Source organism: Callionymus lyra, chromosome 2, assembly GCF_982586985.1.
Source record: "Callionymus lyra chromosome 2, fCalLyr1.hap1.1, whole genome shotgun sequence".
Classification (NCBI taxonomy): Eukaryota; Metazoa; Chordata; class Actinopteri; order Syngnathiformes; family Callionymidae; genus Callionymus; species Callionymus lyra.
The window spans coordinates 3255518-3281003 of NC_141819.1; the positions used below are offsets into that span (position 1 = coordinate 3255518).

At 40.9% G+C, this 25486-nt stretch overlaps 2 protein-coding genes across 3 annotated transcripts in view; both read right to left on the reverse strand.

Annotated features, from left to right (window-relative positions):
• The window catches only part of hcn2b (hyperpolarization activated cyclic nucleotide-gated potassium channel 2b), a 26402-nt gene extending 20198 nt beyond the window's left edge, over nt 1-6204 (reverse strand). Inside the window, exon 1 of the mRNA XM_087783253.1 lies at nt 5719-6204. Coding sequence (XP_087639379.1) covers nt 5719-6182 — 464 coding nt within the window. The 5' untranslated portion in view covers nt 6183-6204. The remainder of the gene's footprint in view (nt 1-5718) is intronic.
• Nucleotides 6205-7618: 1414 nt separating this feature from the next.
• bsg (basigin) lies at nt 7619-25097 on the reverse strand. 2 transcript variants are annotated; one of them, XM_087783257.1, is made up of 9 exons: nt 24887-25097; nt 20644-20994; nt 19398-19566; nt 18238-18326; nt 16998-17137; nt 16625-16898; nt 9936-9960; nt 9783-9858; nt 7619-8602 (listed from the first exon to the last, which is right to left on the reverse strand). In XM_087783257.1, the coding sequence occupies exons 1-8, from the start codon at nt 24948-24950 to the stop codon at nt 9798-9800; spliced, it is 1173 nt and encodes a 390-aa protein (XP_087639383.1). In that variant the 5' UTR covers nt 24951-25097; the 3' UTR covers nt 7619-8602; nt 9783-9797. The 2 variants fall into 2 exon arrangements, with proteins under 2 accessions (XP_087639383.1, XP_087639382.1); XM_087783256.1 differs by lacking the exon at nt 20644-20994 and having other exon boundaries at nt 24887-25093.
• Between the last annotated feature and the right edge of the window lie 389 nt (nt 25098-25486).

A 25486-nucleotide genomic window follows, 5' to 3' on the forward strand; every position in this document is an offset into this window, starting at 1 on the left:
TGGATGGATGGATGTAAGGAAAGATAGATGGATGGATGAACAAATGGATGGATGAGTGAAGAGATGGATGGAAGGAAAGATGGATGGATGAACAGATAGATGGATGAGTGAACGGATGGATGGATGGATGGATGGATGAACAGGTGGATGGATGGAGGTACAGATTGATGGATAAACAGATGGATGAATGAACAGATGGATGAGGATGGATGAACGGATGGACAGATGGATGGACAGATAGATGGATAAACAGATGGATGAATGAACAGATGGATGAGGATGGATGAACGGATGGACAGATGGATGGATGGATGGACAGATAGATGATGGATGAGCAGAAGGATGAGCAGATGGATGAACAGATGGATGAACAGATGGATGAACAGAAGGATAAACAGAAGGATGAACAAATGGATGAACAGATGGACGAACAGATAGATGAACAGATGGATGGATGAACTGATGGATGAACAGATAGATGAACAGATGGATGAACAGATAGATGAACAGATGGATAAACAGATGGATGGATGAACAGATGGATGAACACATGGATGAACAGATGAATGAACAGATGGATGAACACATGGATAAACAGATGAATGGAGGAACAGACGGATGAACAGATGGATGAACAGACGGATGAACAGACGGATGAACAGATGAATGAACAGAAGGATGAACAGATGGATGAACAGATGGATGAACAGATGGATGAACACATGGATGAACACATGGATGAACAGATGGATGGAGGAACAGACGGATGAACAGATGGATGAACAGACGGATGAACAGACGGATGAACAGATGAATGAACAGAAGGATGAACAGATGGATGAACAGATGAATGAACAGACGGATGAACAGATGGATTAACAGATGGATGAACAGATGGACGAACAGATGGACGAACAGATGGACGAACAGATGGATGAACAGATGGATGAACAGAAGGATGAACAGATGGATGAACAGATGGATGAACAGATGGACGAACAGATGGACGAACAGATGGATGAACAGATGGATGGATGAACAGATGGACGAACAGATGGACGAACAGATGGACGAACAGATGGACGAACAGATGGATGAACAGATGGACGAACAGATGGACGAACAGATGGATGAACAGATGGATGGATGAACAGATGGACGAACAGATGGATGAACAGATGGATGGATGAACAGATGGACGAACAGATGGATGAACAGATGGACGAACAGATGGACGAACAGATGGATGAACAGATGGATGAACAGATGGACAAACAGACGGACGAACAGACGGACGAACAGATGGACGAACAGATGGATGAACAGATGGACGAACAGACGGACAAACAGACGGACAAACAGACGGATGAACAGACGGATGAACACATGGATTAACAGATGGACGAACAGATGGATGAACAGATGGATGGATGAACAGATGAATGAACAGATGGATGAACAGATGGATGAACAGATGGATGAACAGATGGATGAACAGATGGATGAAGGAACAGACGGATGAAGGAACAGACGGATGAACAGATGGAGGAACAGACGGATGAACAGATGGATGAACAGACGGATGAACAGATGGATGAACAGATGATAAACAGACGGATGAACAGATGATGAACAGACGGATGAACAGATGGAGGAACAGACGGATGAACAGATGGATGAACAGACGGATGAACAGATGGATGAACAGACGGATGAACAGACGGATGAACAGATGATGAACAGACGGATGAACAGATGATGAACAGACGGATGAACAGATGATGAACAGACGGATGAACAGACGGATGAACAGACGGATGAACAGACGGATGAACAGACGGATGAACGGACGGATGAACAGATGATGAACAGACGGATGAACAGATGATGAACAGACGGATGAACAGACGGATGAACAGACGGATGAACAGATGATGAACAGATGGATGAACAGAAGGATGAACAGACGGATGAACAGACGGATGAACAGACGGATGAACAGATGATGAACAGATGGATGAACAGATGGATGAACAGATGAACAGATGGATGAACAGATGGATGAACAGACGGATGAACAGGCGGATGAACAGATGGATGAACAGATGGATGAACAGATGATGAACAGATGATGAACAGATGGATGAACAGATGGATGAACAGACGGATGAACAGACGGATGAACAGGCGGATGAACAGATGGATGAACAGATGGATGAACAGATGATGAACAGATGAACAGACGGATGAACAGACGGATGAACAGACGGATGAACAGACGGATGAACAGACGGATGAACAGATGATGAACAGATGAACAGATGGATGAACAGACGGATGAACAGACGGATGAACAGACGGATGAACAGACGGATGAACAGACGGATGAACAGACGGATGAACAGATGATGAACAGATGGATGAACAGATGGATGAACAGACGGATGAACAGACGGATGAACAGACGGATGAACAGACGGATGAACAGATGATGAACAGATGGATGAACAGATGGATGAACAGATGAACAGATGGATGAACAGATGGATGAACAGACGGATGAACAGGCGGATGAACAGATGGATGAACAGATGGATGAACAGATGATGAACAGATGAACAGACGGATGAACAGACGGATGAACAGACGGATGAACAGACGGATGAACAGACGGATGAACAGACGGATGAACAGACGGATGAACAGATGATGAACAGATGGATGAACAGATGAACAGATGGATGAACAGACGGATGAACAGACGGATGAACAGACGGATGAACAGATGGATGAACAGACGGATGAACAGACGGATGAACAGACGGATGAACAGATGGATGAACAGATGGATGAACAGATGGATGAACAGATGAACAGATGGATGAACAGATGGATGAACAGACGGATGAACAGATGATGAACAGATGGATGAACAGGCGGATGAACAGATGGATGAACAGATGGATGAACAGATGATGAACAGATGAACAGACGGATGAACAGACGGATGAACAGACGGATGAACAGACGGATGAACAGACGGATGAACAGATGGATGAACAGACGGATGAACAGACGGATGAACAGACGGATGAACAGATGGATGAACAGATGGATGAACAGATGGATGAACAGATGAACAGATGGATGAACAGATGGATGAACAGACGGATGAACAGATGATGAACAGATGGATGAACAGGCGGATGAACAGATGGATGAACAGATGGATGAACAGATGATGAACAGATGAACAGACGGATGAACAGACGGATGAACAGACGGATGAACAGACGGATGAACAGACGGATGAACAGATGATGAACAGATGAACAGATGGATGAACAGACGGATGAACAGACGGATGAACAGACGGATGAACAGACGGATGAACAGATGATGAACAGATGGATGAACAGATGAACAGATGGATGAACAGATGGATGAACAGACGGATGAACAGACGGATGAACAGACGGATGAACAGATGATGAACAGATGGATGAACAGATGGATGAACAGATGAACAGATGGATGAACAGATGGATGAACAGACGGATGAACAGGCGGATGAACAGATGGATGAACAGATGGATGAACAGATGGATGAACAGATGATGAACAGATGAACAGACGGATGAACAGACGGATGAACAGACGGATGAACAGACGGATGAACAGACGGATGAACAGACGGATGAACAGACGGATGAACAGATGATGAACAGATGGATGAACAGATGAACAGATGGATGAACAGACGGATGAACAGACGGATGAACAGACGGATGAACAGATGGATGAACAGACGGATGAACAGACGGATGAACAGACGGATGAACAGACGGATGAACAGATGAATGAACAGACGGATGAACAGATGGATGAACAGACGGATGAACAGACGGATGAACAGATGAATGAACAGATGGATGAACAGATGAATGAACAGATGGATGAACAGATGGATGAACAGATGGATGAACAGATTGATGAACAGATGGATGAACAGATGGATGAACAGATGGATGAACAGATGGATGAACAGATTGATGAACAGATGGATTAACAGATTGATGAACAGATGGATTAACAGATGGATGAACAGATGGACGAACAGATGGACGAACAGATGGACGAACAGATGGACGAACAGATGGATGAACAGATGGATGGATAAACAGATGGATGAACAGATGGACGAACAGATGGACGAACAGATGGATGAACAGATGGATGGATGAACAGATGGACGAACAGATGGACGAACAGATGGACGAACAGATGGACGAACAGATGGATGAACAGATGGATGAACAGATGGATGAACAGACGGATGAACAGATGATGAACTTTATCTTCACATCAACATGTTCTTGTTCAGCAACAAACACAAACGTAGATGAAAGACTGAAGAAAACTGACTCATCATTTCTCCTCGTCCTACTTTCTTTAGACACTAATGAGGAGAAAACTTCACTTGCTGCCAAAAGTATTACGTAACAAAACATTTGTTCATATATATTATAAACAACTTATTCAAACGACCCGGACAAGATACTAGTGTGTGTGTTTGTGTGTGTTTGTGTGTGTTTGTATGTGTTTGTGTGTGTTTGTGTGTGTTTTTGTGTGTTTGTGTGTGTTGTCAAGAGAGTGTTGACACATATCACAATACAAGTATACTATTTACAGTGATATATAGTGATAGTGTAGTAACAAGTGTATATGTGTAGTATTGTCCAGTACTTGACTCTGGTGTTGTGATAGTGTAGTAACAAGTATATATGTGTAGTATTGTCCAGTACTTGACTCTGGTGTTGTGATAGTGTAGTAACAAGTATATATGTGTAGTATTGTCCAGTACTTGACTCTGGTGTTGTGATAGTGTAGTAACAAGTATATATGTGTAGTATTGTCCAGTACTTGACTCTGGTGTTGTGATAGTGTAGTAACAAGTATATATATGTGTAGTATTGTCCAGTACTTGACTCTGGTGTTGTGATAGTGTAGTAACAAGTATATATGTGTAGTATTGTCCAGTACTTGACTCTGGTGTTGTGATAGTGTAGTAACAAGTATATATGTGTAGTATTGTCCAGTACTTGACTCTGGTGTTGTGATAGTGTAGTAACAAGTATATATGTGTAGTATTGTCCAGTACTTGACTCTGGTGTTGTGATAGTGTAGTAACAAGTATATATGTGTAGTATTGTCCAGTACTTGACTCTGGTGTTGTGATAGTGTAGAAACAAGTATATATGTGTAGTATTGTCCAGTACTTGACTCTGGTGTTGTGATAGTGTAGTAACAAGTATATATGTGTAGTATTGTCCAGTACTTGACTCTGGTGTTGTGATAGTGTAGTAACAAGTATATATGTGTAGTTACGTCCTCAGTCATCATTGTTCCTGTAGCTGTGGAGGACGTAACGACTGCTGCCCTCTAGAGGCCGGAAGTTTAATTGCAACACAAACATGAACAAATGCTGTAAATATATTTAGAATGAATTAAAATCAAATGATTTAATTCTAAACCAACTTTATTAAAATAAAAACATTAAAAAAAGGACGATTTGACGTCGAGAACAAAAAAGTTATCGATACATAACCATGAAAAAAAAAGGGGACAAATATTATTTCGTGTTTTCGGTCCATGTTGTCAGGCGCCGGTCATAATGTTCCGGCCGCGCAGGTGTGCTGATGACGTCACGCGACTCACCTGAAGTCGCTGTACGGATGGATGATCCAGTTCCCGGCGGACCGGACGCGCTGCTGCTCCTTCTCCACCGCCTTCTGGCTTCCGAACATGCGCAGAGAGAACTTGTTGACCCCGGGCTGCAGCATGGCGCTGAACTGCCGCTGCAGGTACGTTTGGTTGGAGTCGCCGTCGTCCGCCGCCGCGTGGCTGAACGTCACGGAGCTCCTGGAAAGCTGGCTGGGAGTCTGCCCCCTGTGGCTGGCGGGGTTCGAGAAGGAGACGCGCGAGTCCTTCTTGTCCTCCGCGGTCCTGGGCTCGCAGGTGTGCAGGCTCGGGGCCCCCAGGGCTCCGTCCATGGTCCCGTCCATGGTCCCGGACATGGTCCCGGACCCTCCTCCCGGGTCCACCTGGCGGGACAGGAGCGAGGACAGACTCCCGGAGCTGGTCGGGTCTCGTCTACAGTCTCCGTTCTTGTTGCATATCATGGCTTGCTCTGGCGAGCGAGGTCCGGATCCGCATCCCCACTGCTGGGTCAGGTCGGGGTCCGGCGCGTGTGCGAGTCCAGATCCTGGGACGCGGCTCCGGAGACTCGCAGGCTCCGCCCCCCGGGCGGGGACTCTTCAGAGTTTCAAACACTCCTCGGATGCTGGAGGCGTTGCCATGGTGACAGCGGGGAGGTCGAGCGGTCATAAAGAAGTGAGATTTGTCGCAAATCAAAGATGTTACGATTTTTATGAATGAAAACTTCACGTCTTCAGTAAATAATTGTCGTTTCGTTAGAAATGTTTAAAAAACACTTTCGCGTCATCGTTAGAATCACGTTGACAAGTAAAACAAACTTTAAATATGTTTGTAGCGTCAAATTAATTCTTCTTCCTCCGGATCGTAAATACCTGATATTTTACCGCCACCTGGTGGTGAATCGTGAGATGAAAACATTTCAGCTAGTGTGACGTAAATTAAATGTTTTTAGACGATTCTTTATATGATTAAAATGGTGTTTATTAGTTTCGTGTTCGTGGATGTTTTTGTTGTTGTTGCTGGACAAGAATTTCATGCGATAAACTGAAATAACAAATAAAACAAAAACATAATGTTCAGTAAACGAGTGAATAAAAGGTTATTATTCTCTGATCCCTTTAATCTCTAAAAGATCTTGTTTGGTTATAGTTTCAAATTGTAGGATTATAGTTTAAATTGTTGTATTTTAGTTTAAATTGTTGGATTATAGTTTACAATTGTAGGATTAAAGTTTAATTTGTTTGATTAGTTGAAAATTGTTTGATTATAGTTGAAAATTGTTTGATTATAGTTGAAAATTGTGTGATTATAGTTGAAAATTGTGTGATTATAGTTGAAAATTGTTTGATTATGGTTGAAAATTGTGTGATTATAGTTGAAAATTGTGTGATTATAGTTGAAAATTGTTTGATTATAGTTGAAAATTGTGTGATTATAGTTGAAAATTGTTTGATTATGGTTGAAAATTGTGTGATTATAGTTGAAAATTGTGTGATTATAGTTGAAAATTGTTTGATTACAGTTGAAAATTGTTTGATTACAGTTGAAAATTGTTTGATTACAGTTGAAAATTGTGTGATTACAGTTGAAAATTGTTTGATTACAGTTGAAAATTGTTTGATTATAGTTGAAAATTGTTTGATTCTAGTTGAAAATTGTTTGATTATAGTTGAAAATTGTTTGATTATTCACAAGTGACAAAACAAACATGTTTGATTTGTATACAATAGTATAAAATTCATCGCTCAGCAGTTCAGTCTCAGGTGAGTCTTGACTACTAATGCAACAGCGCCCTCTGGTGGATGGTTCAGTGTCAAGCACAGAATCACGTCCATTATATCAAAGTTATAAACATTGATAAAACATTTGTTGTTCGACAGACTTTGATTCAAGACGAGAGTTAAATCAAATACCTTTATTCAGATTGTGTCGCTTGTACAACAAGATGGTCGATCGTGCACGTCTTTACATGTCAGGTTATTGAAATGGAAAACGTCCAATCACGACAGGGCTAATGAAACGTATGGCTTCTGATTGGTGGACACGGAACAGTGACTCGCGCTCCACCTCAGAACAAGAACATATTGCAGTTGGTCCTTAAGTTACTGTGGCTGATCCACGATAAAAGCTGCAATAACAACAAACAAAGGTGTGTATCGAGTGTTTTCCTTCATTAACACGAGTTACATTCATTTGTAACACAAACAAAGTGATGCTCGTTAAGGCAAAAGAAAAGAGAAGCGAGAGGAACGAGAAGTTCTTCCTGCGGCCGCCACGAGAGGGCGCTGACGAGTGAGGATGAAGATGTTTTCTAGCGTTTGACAGGATGACGAGCGACGAGTGAAGATCAGCACTAACTAAAGCAGTCAACATCTGGATCCTTCAACATCTGGATCCTTCAGCATCTGGATCCGTCAGCATCTGGATCCGTCAGCATCTGGATCCGTCAGCATCGGGATCCGTCAGCATCGGGATCCGTCAGCATCGGGATCCGTCAACATCGGGATCCGTCAACATCGGGATCCGTCAGCATCTGGATCCTTCAGCATCTGGATCCGTCAACATCTGGATCCTTCACCATCTGGATCCGTCAGCATCTGGATCCGTCAGCATCTGGATCCGTCAGCATCTGGATCCGTCAGCATCTGGATCCTTCTACACCAAACACACACGAGAAGAAGCGAAGAAAAAAAAAAAGAGAAAAAGTTTCCGTCTCATGCATTTTTTCTGCCGAAGCCTCGAACAGAAAGTTCACGCCAACTTCTCCGGAGCAGGAAGTAGAGGAAGTTTCTTAGTACAATACACTCAAACACAAGAAGGTACTTAAAATCGTAGTAGTATAATAGAATGTGCCGCAGCAGCCTCGACCGCCTGGACCTCAAACCTGGAAGAAAGAAAAACATTTTCAACATGTGTTGCAAGTACACATGACTGAGGACGAGAGGATACAGTCGACTCCGGTTTATACGATACAGTGTCAATGATAGTGTAGTAGCAAGTATACATGTGTAGTATTGTCCAGTATTGGACTCTGGTGTTGTGATAGTGTAGTAACACGTATATATTTGTAGTATTGTCCAGTGCTTGACACTGGTGTTGTGATAGTGTAGTAACACGTATATATTTGTAGTATTGTCCAGTACTTGACACTGGTGTTGTGATAGTGTAGTAACACGTATATATTTGTAGTATTGTCCAGTACTTGACTCTGGTGTTGTGCTAGTGTAGTAACACGTATATATTTGTAGTATTGTCCAGTACTTGACTCTGGTGTTGTGATAGTGTAGTAACAAGTATATATGTGTAGTATTGTCCAGTACTTGACTCTGGTGTTATGATAGTGTAGTAACAAGTATATATGTGTAGTATTGTCCAGTGCTTGACACTGGTGTTGTGATAGTGTAGTAACAAGTATATATGTGTAGTATTGTCCAATACTTGACTCTGGTGTTGTGATAGTGTAGTAACAAGTATATATGTGTAGTATTGTCCAGTACTTGACTCTGGTGTTGTGATAGTGTAGTAACAAGTATATATGTGTAGTATTGTCCAGTGCTTGACACTGGTGTTGTGATAGTGTAGTAACAAGTATATATGTGTAGTATTGTCCAGTACTTGACTCTGGTGTTGTGATAGTGTAGTAACAAGTATATATGTGTAGTATCGTCCAGTACTTGACTCTCAAAAATATTTTTTAATGTTCAACTAACAAATTAAAACATTAACTAAATACATTACTATAATAAGATGCAAGTCTTTGTTTACGACGCAACAGAATTGTTTGTGTTTGGAAAAGTTTTGAATGGAAAATAAAATGAAAAAACACCTGAAAAAGGTACTTGAGGTTCAAAAGATCAAAGACATGTCGTTTATAAAAACTGCTGGAAACACTCCATCATGGTTTTGGTTAAGAAGTTTTGAAAAGTATTAAAGTATTCGTTGTATGAATGTTAGTCATGTGATCACAGTCTGCAAACAGCTCATGACTGACGGGTCGGCTGGGCGGCAAAGCATCGTTCGGGTCACCGTCCAGTGTATTGAAGAAGAACAAACGAGGTTCTCACCTTCTTTTTCTACTTCTAGTTGGAGTTCCTTTGCCTCACATTCTTGTCCTGGTGGTTGGTGGTGGAATTGCTCTTCCTGCAAAACAAGAAACCGTCACTGAAGCCACTGATCGAGGGGGTCGAGGGGTCGAGAGGTCGAGGGGTCCTACTTACAGCGGAGCAGCACCTGAGTCGTCGTCTGGACGGCGAGGAAGAGGAGGATGAAAGAGAGGAAGAGAGAGTGAGAACATGATAGACGTACACGAGTCGACGTTAGCTCATGAAAAAAAAAAAAGTCTGCGTCGCGACTGAGAAACTCGAGCTCAACTTCAACATGCGCCCCCTGCTGCTGGCCAGTGGAAACACACGCACGACTCAACCCTGCACACGTCGTTGTTACGCTTCGGTTGGAGGTAGAACTGCACAGTATCATGGAAATGTGCTGTTGGACTGTTAAATATGGGATATTATTCTACTAAAAATGATAAAATACACTTTATTAACCAAGAACTTACTCAGGGCTGAAGTATTTATTTTATACAACTTGAGATCGATATTTAATAAAATGCAATTAGAAGGCCGTCCACGTATTTACATGTTTTTAAAGTCATTTTACTTGTAAACAACCAGACTTTTGTGTTCAAATTTGTAGTAGTAGTAGTTATAATATTTAGTATTGTCCAGTACTTGACTCTGGTGTTGTGATAGTGTAGTAACAAGTATATATGTGTAGTATTGTCCAGTACTTGACTCTGGTGTTGTGATAGTGTAGTAACAAGTATATACTGTATGTGTAGTATTGTCCAGTACTTGACTCTGGTGTTGTGATAGTGTAGTAACAAGTATATATGTGTAGTATTGTCCAGTACTTGACTCTGGTGTTGTGATAGTGTAGTAACAAGTATCTATGTGTAGTATTGTCCAGTACTATAATAGTTTGATTCTATTAAAAGTTGAAAAATAATATTCAACATTGTTTTAAAAACAAAAATCTCAATTTGGCCAATTTCCTGAATCGTTCTGCTGCACAATTAATCCACTTGTTCATTTTATTTACTACTGATGATGGTTCGCAGTCGCTATGAAACAATAGTTATCTTAGATTATAAATGAAGAAACATTCATCTGTGAGATCAACAACATCTGACAGTTTGTAGAGTGAGAACAAGCGGCTGCTAGAGCTGCACGATGCATCAAAATATTGCGATATTTTGGAAGGTGCGACATGCGTCGAAAACATGTGATAATTTATCATTTTTTATTGTATAAATCAATCATTTCTTAAATACAAACTTCGACCAATCAGTGTCACATTCTGTAAAGTTGTCAATTTGTACTTCTATGTCTCGTTGTTGTTTACGTCTCCGTCCGTCTGTGAACTGTGTTAGGCTCGGTTGCTATGGCGACACGTCTTTGCTCAGTATATCCACTGAAGTAATACTAACTTATGATCTAGTCAAACACTAGTGATCCAGTGAAGTAATACCAACTTATGATCTAGTCAAACACTAGTGATCCAGTGAAGTAATACTAACTTATGATCTAGTCAAACACCAGTGATCCAGTGAAGTAATACTAACTTATGATCTAGTCAAACACTAGTGATCCAGTGAAGTAATACTAACTTATGATCTAGTCAAACACTAGTGATCCAGTGAAGTAAAACTAACTTGTGATCTAGTCAAACACTAGTGATCCAGTGAAGTAATACTAACTTATGATCTAGTCAAACACTAGTGATCCAGTGAAGTAATACTAACTTATGATCTAGTCAAACACTAGTGATCCAGTGAAGTAATACTAACTTATGATCTAGTCAAACACTAGTGATCCAGTGAAGTAATACTAACTTATGATCTAGTCAAACACCAGTGATCCAGTGAAGTAATACTAACTTATGATCTAGTCAAACACTAGTCATCCAGTGAAGTAATACTAACTTGTGATCTAGTCAAACACTAGTGATCCAGTGAAGTAATACTAACTTATGATCTAGTCAAACACTAGTGATCCAGTGAAGTAATACTAACTTATGATCTAGTCAAACACTAGTGATCCAGTGAAGTAATACTAACTTATGATCTAGTCAAACACTAGTGATCCAGTGAAGTAATACTAACTTATGATCTCGTCAAACACTAGTGATCCAGTGAAGTAATACTAACTTGTGATCTAGTCAAACACTAGTGATCCAGTGAAGTAATACTAACTTATGATCTAGTCAAACACTAATGATCCAGTGAAGTAATACTAACTTATGATCTAGTCAAACACTAGTGATCCAGTGAAGTAATACTAACTTATGATCTATTCAAACACTAGTGATCCAGTGAAGTAATACTAACTTATGATCTATTCAAACACTAGTGATCCAGTGAAGTAATACTAACTTATGATCTAGTCAAACACTAGTGATCCAGTGAAGTAATACTAACTTATGATCTATTCAAACACTAGTGATCCAGTGAAGTAATACTAACTTATGATCTATTCAAACACTAGTGATCCAGTCACTCGTCTCTTTCAACCTCCTTTGTTAAAGCAACATATTGTAAGAACTTTTCATCTCGTCTCAGTTGTTTTCTTAGAAGATCGTGAACTTCCAAACAAACCTGTCCGTCTTCACCGTATGCTAACGAGCTAAGTTGTTAGCATCATTTATAAAATGTTGTGTGCGTCTTCACCGTATGCTAACGAGCTAAGTTGTTAGCATCATTTATAAAATGTTGTGTGCGTCTTCACCGTATGCTAACGAGCTAAGTTGTTAGCGTCATTTATAAAGTGTTGTGTGCGTCTTCACCGTATGCTAATGAGCTAAGTTGTTAGCATCATTTATAAAGTGTAATGTGTGCGTGTACAAGGATTTATTATTGATTTGGTGATATCACGACGCGCCGGCGGCTCCTCTCCGATGTCGCTCAGTTTCAAGAGAGAGAGATAACAGATATTTTTCTACCATCATGTCGACACCGAAGCGTTGAAATAAACCAAAGAGAAATATCTCAGTGTTTCCTTCTATAAACCCCCGGACCTTCACTACTGTACTCATGGCTACATTTCATCGAATATCGCAAATATTTCCAATACCGTGCAGCTCTAGCGGCTACTGTCACTGTAAGAGTTTCCTGATACTGCGCAGTCCTCCCTCAACAAGTAGAAACATGGTCAAATGTCAGGAGTCACTCGTTGCATCATCATCATCATCATCATCATCATCATCATCAGGCTCATGCAGGACAAGCAGAGACAGCAAAGGAGCGTCAGTGGTTTGGACTCAAACAGGAAACATCTGTTGACTGGCAGCTGACACACGTCTTCTCAGGAGAGGCTCTGGAGGTGAATGGAAAACGATGCCTGGCGTGGACTTCATGCAGAGATGCAGGTCATGCAGAGGTCACCGCTCAACCTCCCTAAAGGTCACACCCACGACACTAGGGTCGGCGACTCTTTCATTGGCTCGTGACTCGTTGTTGGAGCGTCAATTTGTTTGGATGACAGCAGGGCCAGTGAAAGAGTGATCACGTCTTCCAGCGCATTCTCTTGAGAAGTGGCGACCCAGAGAGGCCGTCATTCGGGCCCAGATTCCACTCCACGCCGTCAGCGCAACACTTCAGTCTCTCATGCAAGTTTCTGGTTCACTTACCAAAAGTGTAAAGTCAGCAGCGAACAGAGAAGTCAAAAATGTAAACCATAAAAATCAAAAGAAGGTCTTTCACGCACAAAGAAAGAGGGGAAACTAACACTTTTGAACACGACAACGTAAAACTAAAATCATAGATACAGTAAATAAATGAAAATACACAACAACAACAACAAAAAAGTTCACGTAGAGTTCATGCGTTTGAAGGTCGTCGTCTCAGCCGGAAATATCTTTCCTGCTCAACTCAAGGAACATTTTCATCTATTTTTATCCATCTTCGAGCCAAAAATAGCACTTTCTGTTAGAAGTAAAAGTGCAACATTCACAGGTTCTTTTTTCTCACATCTAGAAAAGATGTTTATTCTCAGAAAGTCTCTTCAATAACTTTGAAATGAAATCGTTAAACATTCAGAATGTAATGATAGCCTTGATGTTAGGGGCGTCAACAGTTACATTTCTTTAACACGCGTGTCAATCAAGTTTTTACACGTCAGAGTTAATGATCACGTCCAGCTCAGTGATGCTGTACGACCACTAGAGGGCTCCGTCTCCATTCAAACACCTTTAGCGTCATTAGAGTAAAAGCCCTGCCAGTAGTTATCAGACAAAAACATTCGTTGTATTGTAGACTCACTTTTAAACACCAAGTTATAGCCAAAATAACAGATTAATCACAGAACAGTATCTACGGTATATTTGGACCATAAGGAGAACTTATAGTCCTATTTTACTTATTTTTTTAATTGACAGCAAGTATAACATTTAATATGCAAAGTGCACTGACCATGATCCCATTTTATTTGGTTCACGGCTCTAAAAAAGAAATCCATAGTATGACTCCATGTCGTTCCTCTACTCTATTACTTTACTGACTCCTTCAAGAAACATCTGTGTTTGATGATCTACTGACTCCTTCAAGAAACATCTGTGTTTGATGATCTATTGACTCCTTCAAGAAACATCTGTGTTTGATGATCTACTGACTCCTTCAAGAAACATCTGTGTTTGATGATCTACTGACTCCTTCAAGAAACATCTGTGTTTGATGATCTACTGACTCCTTCAAGAAACCTCTGTGTTTGATGATCTACTGACTCCTTCAAGAAACATCTGTGTTTGATGATCTACTGACTCCTTCAAGAAACATCTGTGTTTGATGATCTACTGACTCCTTCAAGAAACATCTGTGTTTGATGATCTACTGACTCCTTCAAGAAACATCTGTGTTTGATGATCTACTGACTCCTTCAAGAAACATCTGTGTTTGATGATCTACTGACTCCTTCAAGAAACCTCTGTGTTTGATGATCTACTGACTCCTTCAAGAAACATCTGTGTTTGATGATCTACTGACTCCTTCAAGAAACATCTGTGTTTGATGATCTACTGACTCCTTCAAGAAACATCTGTGTTTGATGATCTACTGACTCCTTCAAGAAACATCTGTGTTTGATGATCTACTGACTCCTTCAAGAAACATGTGTGTTTGATGATCTACTGACTCCTTCAAGAAACATGTGTGTTTGATGATCTACTGACTCCTTCAAGAAACATGTGTGTTTGATGATCTACTGACTCCTTCAAGAAACATCTGTGTTTGATGATTTACTGACTCCTTCAAGAAACATCTGTGTTTGATGATCTACTGACTCCTTCAAGAAACATCTGTGTTTGATGATCTACTGACTCCTTCAAGAAACATCTGTGTTTGATGATCTACTGACTCCTTCAAGAAACATCTGTGTTTGATGATCTACTGACTCCTTCAAGAAACATCTGTGTTTGATGATCTACTGACTCCTTCAAGAAACATCTGTGTTTGATGATCTACTGACTCCTTCAAGAAACCTCTGTGTTTGATGATCTACTGACTCCTTCAAGAAACATGTGTGTTTGATGATCTACTGACTCCTTCAAGAAACATCTGTGTTTGATGATCTACTGACTCCTTCAAGAAACATCTGTGTTTGATGATCTACTGACTCCTTCAAGAAACATGTGTGTTTGATGATCTACTGACTCCTTCAAGAAACATGTGTGTTTGATGATCTACTGACTCCTTCAAGAAACATGTGTGTTTGATGATCTACTGACTCCTTCAAGAAACATGTGTGTTTGATGATCTACTGACTCCTTCAAGAAACATCTGTGTTTGATGATCTACTGACTCCTTCAAGAAACATCTGTGTTTGATGATTTACTGACTCCTTCAAGAAACATCTGTGTTTGATGATCTACTGACTCCTTCAAGAAACATCTGTGTTTGATGATCTACTGACTCCTTCAAGAAACATCTGTGTTTGATGATCTACTGACTCCTTCAAGAAACATCTGTGTTTGATGATCTACTGACTCCTTCAAGAAACATCTGTGTTTGATGATCTACTGACTCCTTCAAGAAACATCTGTGTTTGATGATCTACTGACTCCTTCAAGAAACATGTGTGTTTGATGATCTACTGACTCCTTCAAGAAACATCTGTGTTTGATGATCTACTGACTCCTTCAAGAAACATCTGTGTTTGATGATCTACTGACTCCTTCAAGAAACATCTGTGTTTGATGATCTACTGACTCCTTCAAGAAACATGTGTGTTTGATGATCTACTGACTCCTTCAAGAAACATGTGTGTTTGATGATCTACTGACTCCTTCAAGAAACATGTGTGTTTGATGATCTACTGACTCCTTCAAGAAACATCTGTGTTTGATGATCTACTGACTCCTTCAAGAAACATCTTAAGACGTTTCTATTTGTTCAGGCTTTTCCTTGATTTTCTGGAACTCCTGTGTTGTTCTCAGTGTTATCTTGACCTTTAAAGTATATACTTTATTGAATATTGTTTTGATTGTTTAAGCGCTTTGTGACCCTGGTCTGGAAAAGCTCTCTATAAATACAAATTACTTACGACCGCATTAAGAAAATTAAGAAAGTGCCATAAACACTTTTGTTAAATAACTTTACTCATCGTTATTTTAACAATAGTTTATAGACACGACTCAAAACTTTAGACAAACCCTTTCCGTGTCTCCCTTGATCACGTGACCAAAACTCTCGCACCTCATTGGTGAGCAGGGTTTCTGCTACACAAACGAACATATTGGTGGGAAACGAACGAGGAAGAGAAAATGAAATATCTTGTTTATATCACACGCGTAGATGTTGACGCCCCTAACTGCTGCAGTGAAGGTTCAAGCGTGTAGGAAAGAGGGGGTAACGTACCGTCGGTGATCTCGTCGGGCTTCCTCCTCTTCTCGTAGATGAGGATGATGGTCACCAGGATGATGACCTCGGCCAGGATGCCCAGGAAAGGCCAGAGAGCAGCCAGCCGGCTGCGGACGCGAAGGTGCACCTTGTCCTCGCTGGAGCCCAGGTCGTTGGAGCCGGTGCAGGTGTAGTCGGCGATGTCGGTCTCCATGCTCAGGTCGTTCACGGTCAGGGTGGTCTTCTCGGGGGTGCTCTTGATCTCGTACTTGCTGGTGCCGTTGATGATGGACTGAGGATTGTGGCGACAAGAAGCTCAACTTGAGAATGTTGGCAACACAACACGTGAGTGAGTGTGTGCGAGTGTGTGTGTGTGTGTGTGTGTGCGTACAGTGATGCTGCCGTCTTCCTCCTGCTTGAACCACAGCCAGGTGGTGGGCAGAGGATAGCTGTGGCTCACACACACCATCACACCCTTGTCCTGCTCGTTGCCGTGCTCCGAGTGCTTGTAGGCGGCGACGTGAGGCAGAGCTGCAGGACGGGAAGAGGACGAGATGAGAAAATAGGACAGTGGTGACATCATCGCGGCTCAGATCTAGAGCAGGAACTGAACCTGCAGCTAATGTGATCGTTTCCAGAGCATGTTTTCCAAGCAAGTGAGACTTCATCCATGACTGGGTTAGACAGGGTTCCTGCAGCTCAAGACGAGATTTCTTTAAGAATTTAAATCAACAATAAATCCTCATTAATATAATTATAAAGAATAAAGTAAACTGGACAGTTTAGTCAGTGAAAAACTTGTTCTCGTGCTGATTTTGAGCAGAAGAACACTAGCCTGGCACTCATTGCAACCTTCATCCAGGAAGTGTTGGTCGTTTCTCATCACAATTACTTCCACCCCATGTTGCCCAAAGAAACCAAGTTGCAACATGAACCAGGATGAAACCACCAGTCTTACTGCGACCGTTTTGTTGTGATTTAAATTAATACATGTCATCAAATCATTTAAGATTTTAAACCAACATAAAAGCCGACTTAAAGTACATTTCAAGTCACATTTTAAGACTTGAGAATGTAAAGACAACGTTTTGCCAATAAGATCATTTTTCTTTTAATCTGCAGGAACCCTTGAAACCCTTTTTACATCCCTGTGAAAAACAAGAAATTCCTTCATTTTACTTTCTATATGTAAAATAGTAGGACATATGGAAGAATACAATGATAGATTTGGCAGAGTTTCATTTGACAAGAAAAATCTGAAAATAATTTCATTTGCATGGATTCATCAAGACGTGAAAGGTATTCATCCATTTATGTAAATGCTTTTCTTTATATTTTTCCAGAGATTAGGAAGTATCCTCTCATCCTCAGTCATTGCCGGGATCATGCAAGGTTTCATTCTCCCTTTAGCCACGTAAAAGTAAATACTTGTAGATGAATAAATATATAGAATCTTTTCTAAACACTTTATTATAGTTCTTTTATATTCCATTTCAATAAGGAATTATGATTAAAAATACAAATATTTGACCCACTTGATACACAGTGTTTACAGTTCCTTTCAACCCTTCTGTAAAATGCATAAAACCGACCAAACAAGGAACAAAAGCTGTCGTTTTCAAAGAGCTTACTTTTCACTTCGATGGTCTCTTGCACGACTGGATCAGTCTCGAACACACACTCGTACACTCCTCCGGTGGTGTGTGTGATTTTATCCAAACTGCAAACAAAACCTCTTTTTAACATCTCAAACACACACGTAAATGATGATTAACTTCATTAAAACCATCATTCGTCGACAATAATGTTCTATACAATACACAGGAGACGTAGAAATGCATAAGATCCCTTCTTCTGGACTAACATTGTGTAACTGCTGCGTGCTCGACGAGGAATTAAGGTCGAGGCGAGTGAGCTCAGAGCTCCAGGCAATAACTCCCTGCTGCCAAGACTAGCGGCGAAGCTGCACGTCTGCACGCTCGCCTCGGAGAATCAGGGCCAGAGAACGCCTGATGGAGCCTCCGACGCTAATGGAGGCAGAAATAAGAGCCACAGAGAAACTAAAGCTTGAATAAAGTGACGGGATTAAGATCAAAACGCTACAATAACCAGTAAGTCAGTGATATTGACATCGAGCTCCCAAATCTTCCTCTTTTTACAAACATATTTTTTCTGTTCTGTCCCTCGTGAAACACCATAAATAAGGAAATAGCATTTAAAACGTGCGTTTTCATGTCCAACTGCACAGTCGAGTGAACACATTACAGCATCAGAATTTGGGGGTTTTTTTGAAAGAAAGAAGTTACAATCACTGATGTTCAAGAGAATTTAAAGACGGGTTAAAATACTTAGATTAACTCTAAAGAATGTGTGGAATTGTATTCATTTTGAAATTAAAAGTAGACGTTTTAGATCCGTTTGCGCCCTGTAACACTTGCATGGCTCTTACAAAGACACGGTTTCTTTCAGTGAAATCCCAGTGGCAGCAGCAGAGACACTGAAACTGTTGCTCGAGCCTGGAGTTTCCACAAGACGTTTTTAACTGGAAAATATAAAAATCACTGAATTGATCTTTGAGATCGTTCTCAGTATTTTAAATAAATCCTGTGTGTGTTTTATGTAAAGCAGGTTGTGACGGTGAGTGTTTGAAAGGCGCTATATAAATAACATAAGGATTTTAATATATATATTTAATAAGAAATGTGTTCATGAAGTACAAGTTTAGAATATTCTTAGTTCACATGAAGGTTCTTAACATTTGCCAGAGAACCAAGAACCACACACTCCTCACCGGTGGACCGTGTACGGCTTGGACTCCGTGGACTTGGACTTCTCGATGACCTTGCCGTTGTGGATCCAGTGAGAGCCTTTGATCGGGAGGCTGTTCTCCGTCAGGTTACAGCTGAGCGTGGCAGAGGTCGCGTTGCTGACCTCGGCGGGGTCGGTGACGATTCGTGGCCCTTTGAAGTGAAGCAGAAATGTTTGTCGTCATTTACGGAACCAGGACTTCACGGCGGGACCGGAGTTTACACACAACACGGAGTCGGTACGAGGGAGAGCGAGCCTACGGAAGGAAAAGGTCCAAAGAGACTATTGGAAAAGGAAACTAAGGCTGGAGAGAATTTGTCGGACAGACACGGAAAAGGAAAATAATGAAGACGGGGATGAAAGTCTAATAAATATGAACTAAATGTGCTTTGAATTTTATTGACAAGACACTGGGGTCACAACAACCAGCATCTTGTGTCCGCGACGAAAGCATTGAGCAAATGTATTTGTAGCAACTGGTTAATTAAGAAACGAATCTAATAACATTTCTTTAAATCACTGATCTTTTCATCAGCAGTGTTTACATACACGTTTTTATTTGTTCAGGCTTTTCCTTGATTTTCTGGAACTCCTGTTGTGTTATCAGTTTTATCTTGATCTTTAAAGTATATACTTTATTGAATATTGTTTTGATTGTTTAAGCGCTTTGTGACCCTGGTCTGGAAAAGCGCTCTATAAATAAAAATTGCTTACATTTGCATTCTTTTAATGATACTAATCTCACATGATTGACTTGTGTTGCTTGAATTGTATTTAATGTACCTGGTTGTTGTTGCAAATTGACATTTACCCTTTTAGTTTGCTCATATAAATTAAACATTTCCCAATTATGTTCAGTGCGATAAATATTGAAGTGAACATTATCGTTCTAAGAATTAATCATTTATTATTGCCATATGGAAAAATATGTTTAACCAACCGATTAAAGAAATGTAATAAGTTTTCTATCAGAGAGAAAATGTGTTCATCAGAACACGATTATCTTACGCAATAAAAACATGAGAATACAGAAAAACAATTTTAAACACGGAGGTTTTGGCAACACTGCTGCATTCCTAGCGTTGATAACAAGAGTGCACTCTGGGGTGAGGGAGGACAAGAGGGGCTACTCCAGGAATCTGGGGCTGAACGTCCAGGACTTTGCTAATGAGAAGATAGAAGCCAAACTTGTTTGTCAAGTATCTCCTGGCGGGTCCTCGCCCACTCACGTTCAATGACAATAACATTGGCCTGCGAGCGGATCCACTTGATTTTGGGCGTCTTCCTCAGCTCGTTGCGGTCGGGGTCGTTGGAGGCGCGGCACTCGTACGTGCCCGAGTCCTGGGGCGCCAGACTCGTGAGGTACACGGTGCTGGTGGCGTGAGCGACATACGTGGCATTGATCTGCACCCGGTCGCCGCGGGCGCCGTCGAACAGCTGCGTGGAGGTCTCGTTGGGCTCCTCGCCCTCCAAGAACCACCACTGCACCTCGGGAATGGGGTCCCCGATGACCTCGCAGTGCAGCTCGGCGCTGTCGTCCAGCAGCTTGGTCGACGACAGCGGGGACTTGATGAACCCGGCTGCGCGACAGTAACGGTCGGCGCGGCAACAAGCGACATGTGATGGCGTTTAAGAGCAAGCCGGTGGATCATGGATGAGACAGTCGATGATGCAAGAACAGAAATCAAAGAGAAGAGAAAGAAAAGAAAATTAAACAAAGCATAAAAACGATGAAAGGACACACAGAAGACGATGTTTATTAACCGAATCAGCCGAGTTAAGGTGACTCAACACAAAACTAAATGGAATTTAATTCAATAGAACTTCATCTGGATATTGAAAGTGAAGATTGAACACATAAAGATGAAAAGCAAAAGCAAATGAAGCTGAAATGAAAAAAATAGCATAAAATAAAAGTGTCTGGACATTAATAAAGAGACGGATGCGACAAATGACGGATCCATGATTTCCCGAAGGAACTTCTTCAAGGGATCAATAGAGTAAAGTGTGAATACATGAATATTTGGCGAATATTTGGCAAATACTTGATGGAGCGCGGCGTCCTTAAAATGAGCAACAGTTTTCCTTCCATTACGCAGCGAGTGGATCAATATTTGTCTTTTCAAATACATTAACGTATTATCTTCAACAAACGATCAAAGGTCCCGCAGCAAAAACACAGCAGCGGCGATGAAGGTCGGAACGAAGGTCGGAACGAAGGTCGGAACCGTTGGAAACATCGTTAAAGATGCGACCATCGCTTCCTGGCTTCAATATAGACATTAAGAGTTTTTGTTTGTTCCACCATTTCCTGAAACAAGTTGTTGAAAGACAACATTTAAAATTAAAAAAAAACATTTAAAACGGGTAAATTACAAATGACTACTACGAAAGAACGCACAACTGTGATTTACTTCAGCAGACTCGTCATATATGAAGCCTCGTCATTTGTTCCGAGTTTTACAACGAGTAGTCACAATGTGTAGGGCTGGTGACGAACTTCGGTTCAATCCGAAAAACTTTGGTCGCATCAATTATCGAAAAACGCTTCATTTTACAGTGTCAAGTAATTATCAAAACTTGACGTTTTCATAACGTTTACATGTCACAGTACAGATGGTAACCTAGTAGGATCGGGAATACTCTGTACTAGTACAGATTGTATTCCAATGTGTACTAGAAGGATTCCAGATTCTACTAGTACTGATTGGAATCAGTGAAAGGTAACCTTAGGAGTATTCCAGATTCTACTAGTGAATTCCAATCTCTACTAGTACAGATTTGAATCCTACTACGGTATTAAGATCCGAGTATTGGAATTCCAATCTGTACTAGGACAAATGGGAATTCTACCAGGACAATCTCCAATTCTAATAGGATAAACTCGGACTGTAACCAAACCCTAACTCGTATCAATATTAAGATCCCAGTTCAGTAGCAGAATTCCAATCTGTACTAGTAGGTTAACCAGATCCTACTTGATTCCAATCTGTACTGTGAAAAATACATACACATCATAACGTCCTTCAGTTGGTGAATTCTACCAATGTCGCCTCTTGATTCATTTCTAGTTCAGCTCTGAGAGTCTGTCGTAGAACGAACCTCGTGTCAGAAGCAGCGAAGACTCCGTGACAAACTAAGTCACGTGAGCTCAGTGAACAAACACCGTTTCTACACCGTTTTGCTGAATCAACCGATAACACATGCAGCCATTGTGGGGCCAGATTCTCAAGGTATGTTGCCTGCGTTCAGGAAAGCAAGGGTGGACTTGTTTAGTCGCCCTGCAGGGGGTCGTGAAGGAAGTTCTTCAGTCGGGTGGAACCCAAAGAAAAACACTTTAGGAAGAAGAACAAAAGCAAGACAAGCTTTTATCTCTCGCGGGTCCAAACTCTCTTTTAACAGGATTTGTGTTTTACTTTTTCATCTTTGGGGGAAATTCACCCAAAAAAATGATCCTTGAAAATCAAAGAAGAGAATCCTGTTAAAACAGCCTCACAAATTCCAGATGCCAATGTTGTCGTCTCCTCAACCATCAACACACAATCGCACTCTTCACAGTCGTGATCATGGTCACGAGGAAAACCTCGCCGTCGTCATTAACCAACCAGTGAACCAACTCACTTCCGGTGCCAATCGTGGTCTGGAAACTAGATTAAATACATTTTACGATAAAAATAAATCAAGTGTTAAAGTCAGACAGATCGATGTTTGGTGAAGAACGACAAATAGGTTTCAGTCTTTAAGACGAAAACATGTAATCCGTCAATTTAGTAAACGTATTTGATAAACCGTGTACACGAGTATTATTATAAGCGTCTTAATGTAATGGAGTAAAACCAACTATAGCTACAATTCAAAGTCATTTATTTTGGTTTAATTGCTCATTTAAAGAAAAGAATCATCTACAACTTCAAAGAACACAAGGTTGTCGTGAACATGACCAACATCCACTTATCCTTTTGTTTACACACAAAGAGTCCAAGTCTTTAAACTGATCATGAGATCAGGAATGACATCTTAAAAGCCTCGAGAGAGTAAAGTGTTTTCACCAAAAATACAATAAAACATGTTTTGGAAAATGTTGAAATGACGCCCTGAGAGAAATTTTTCAGATTATTGTGTTTCTCCATGTAAACAGGTTGTGTCGACTGGAGGTTAATGATCACGTGAAAAATATGCTTTCATTTATTTCTTAGAGACAACTATGGAGACAATGACTAACGAAGAACACTTGAACAAACAGGCATTAAGTTTGAGTAGTTTTGCATAAACCACGTAACCCTGAGGCAAATCCTGATGTTCAGCAGCAAATATTGACAGATCAAGTAGAGAATAGTTACTTTTCCAACAGAAATCTGCCTCAAGCGCTCGAAGACATCGAGGGACACAAAACCAAGCTTTCATTCATTCATGCGATCACTGAGTAAAGGAATCAAAGGCTGAGCTTTACCATCAATTCATTTGATTTAAAAAACAAGTTGAGCCTCTTTTTTTAAGAGTCTTTACATTTGAACACCAGACAGACATTATATCACAAATATTTTAAGATGTCATTTTAATACTACATACTAGAATGATAAAATGTTTGTCGTCATATCGTTGTGTACTTTATGACCCATCATACTTGTGACCATCTTTATACAATTGAATTCAATTTACTCCATCATTAGACCTACCAAAAACACACAAAAATTCACATTTGTGTATCCAAAGACATCAATTTAAAGTAAAAGAAAACATGTTTTCATTCACTCTTCCAGCTTTAATGGGTAGATAAAGACCTAGAGAATGAAAATATCATGGTACGACCAACATTTGTAGAATAATATTATATAGAAATATTATTTAGAAATGTTTGGTCCAAGACCAGACGCATCACATTTTTTAACATCGATTTAAACAAAAAAATGTTAAAACATTTTTCCCACATTCCATCCTCCATCCATATGTGGACGGACTCGTAACCGGCTCGAGTGTGTTCTGGGCCTCACTGGTCGATCACAGGATCGACGACACATCGATCGATTAATCGGGTCTGACTCGTTACATTTTTAATATTCAGCGTTAAAATGCTAACGTAGCATTAGCACCTGACGGCATAAACACTCGACGCTCACCTGAGGCAGATTTAAAGATCACGTGACGCGATCGATAACCGCTTTTAATCTCGTTCCGATGATAAAACGACGAGATAACTCGATAAAACATGTCAACGGTGAGGAATTAAGAAACGTAAGAACAGGCAAAGGTCGTTAAGCTAATCGCCGAGCTAGCATCGAAGCTAACGCTGTCAGATTCATCATCATCGTGTCAGATGCAGATGATTGACAGATCCAGATGATTGACAGCAGCAGCGACATTACAATCACATTAAACGTGGATTTTTCACGGCTATTGTCGGACATTGTTGTCGTCTTCGCTCGAAGAACCGTCTGGACTCTGAGCCAACATGGCTGCCGGGGAGAAGCTCACCTGTGGACGCGCTGGTGCTCCAGCAGCTCAGGAGGATCGCACCCGCAACCCAGAGAGTCTTCATGGTGGACGCGGGTCTGGCGCGGGTCTGGCGCGGGTCTGGAGGCAGAGACAGTGGCGCTGGTGTCGAGGGTTCGACGGTCGTGCTGGAGAATGTTCTCTGGACGGAACCGCTCGCGCTCTTGTCGCAACAACACGCCCTGAGCGTCACGCACCAGTGACGTCACGGGAGGCGGGGTCACGTGTTCGCACTGAGCCTTTAACGCAATATTGACAGAATAACGTTTGTTTCTGCGACTCAACGAATGAAAGACACGAGAGACAGTTTAGACACAACAATAAACAATAAACACAAATAAACAGGTGAGTTTACATTATAGCGTATGAAAAACATTTAAATTTAATATTTTGGATTTAAAAAATACAACCGAAGGTAGTTTTTTTTTTTCTTCAACCCGAGAAATAAATCCATCTTTGTGTGAATGCTGGGAAGCATGTTCATATTTCTTTTATCTCTTCCACTCTTTCTTTTATTCCTCTTTTTCTACCCCATTCATTTCAATGGGGAAAATCTTCAAATCATGTATCAACTTCTTCCAC

Excerpts from the sequence above, each read along its gene's own strand:
- bsg (XM_087783257.1), bottom strand. The coding sequence starts at position 24,950 with ATGAAGACTCTCTGGGTTGCGGGTGCGATCCTCCTGAGCTGCTGGAGC. Across the intron at positions 18,327-19,397 it reads AAGCCGTACACGGTCCACCG|TTTGGATAAAATCACACACA; the intron begins GTGAGGAGTGTG and ends TTTTGTTTGCAG. Across the intron at positions 9,859-9,935 it reads GACTCAGGTGCTGCTCCGCT|GAAGAGCAATTCCACCACCA; the intron begins GTAAGTAGGACC and ends CTTGTTTTGCAG.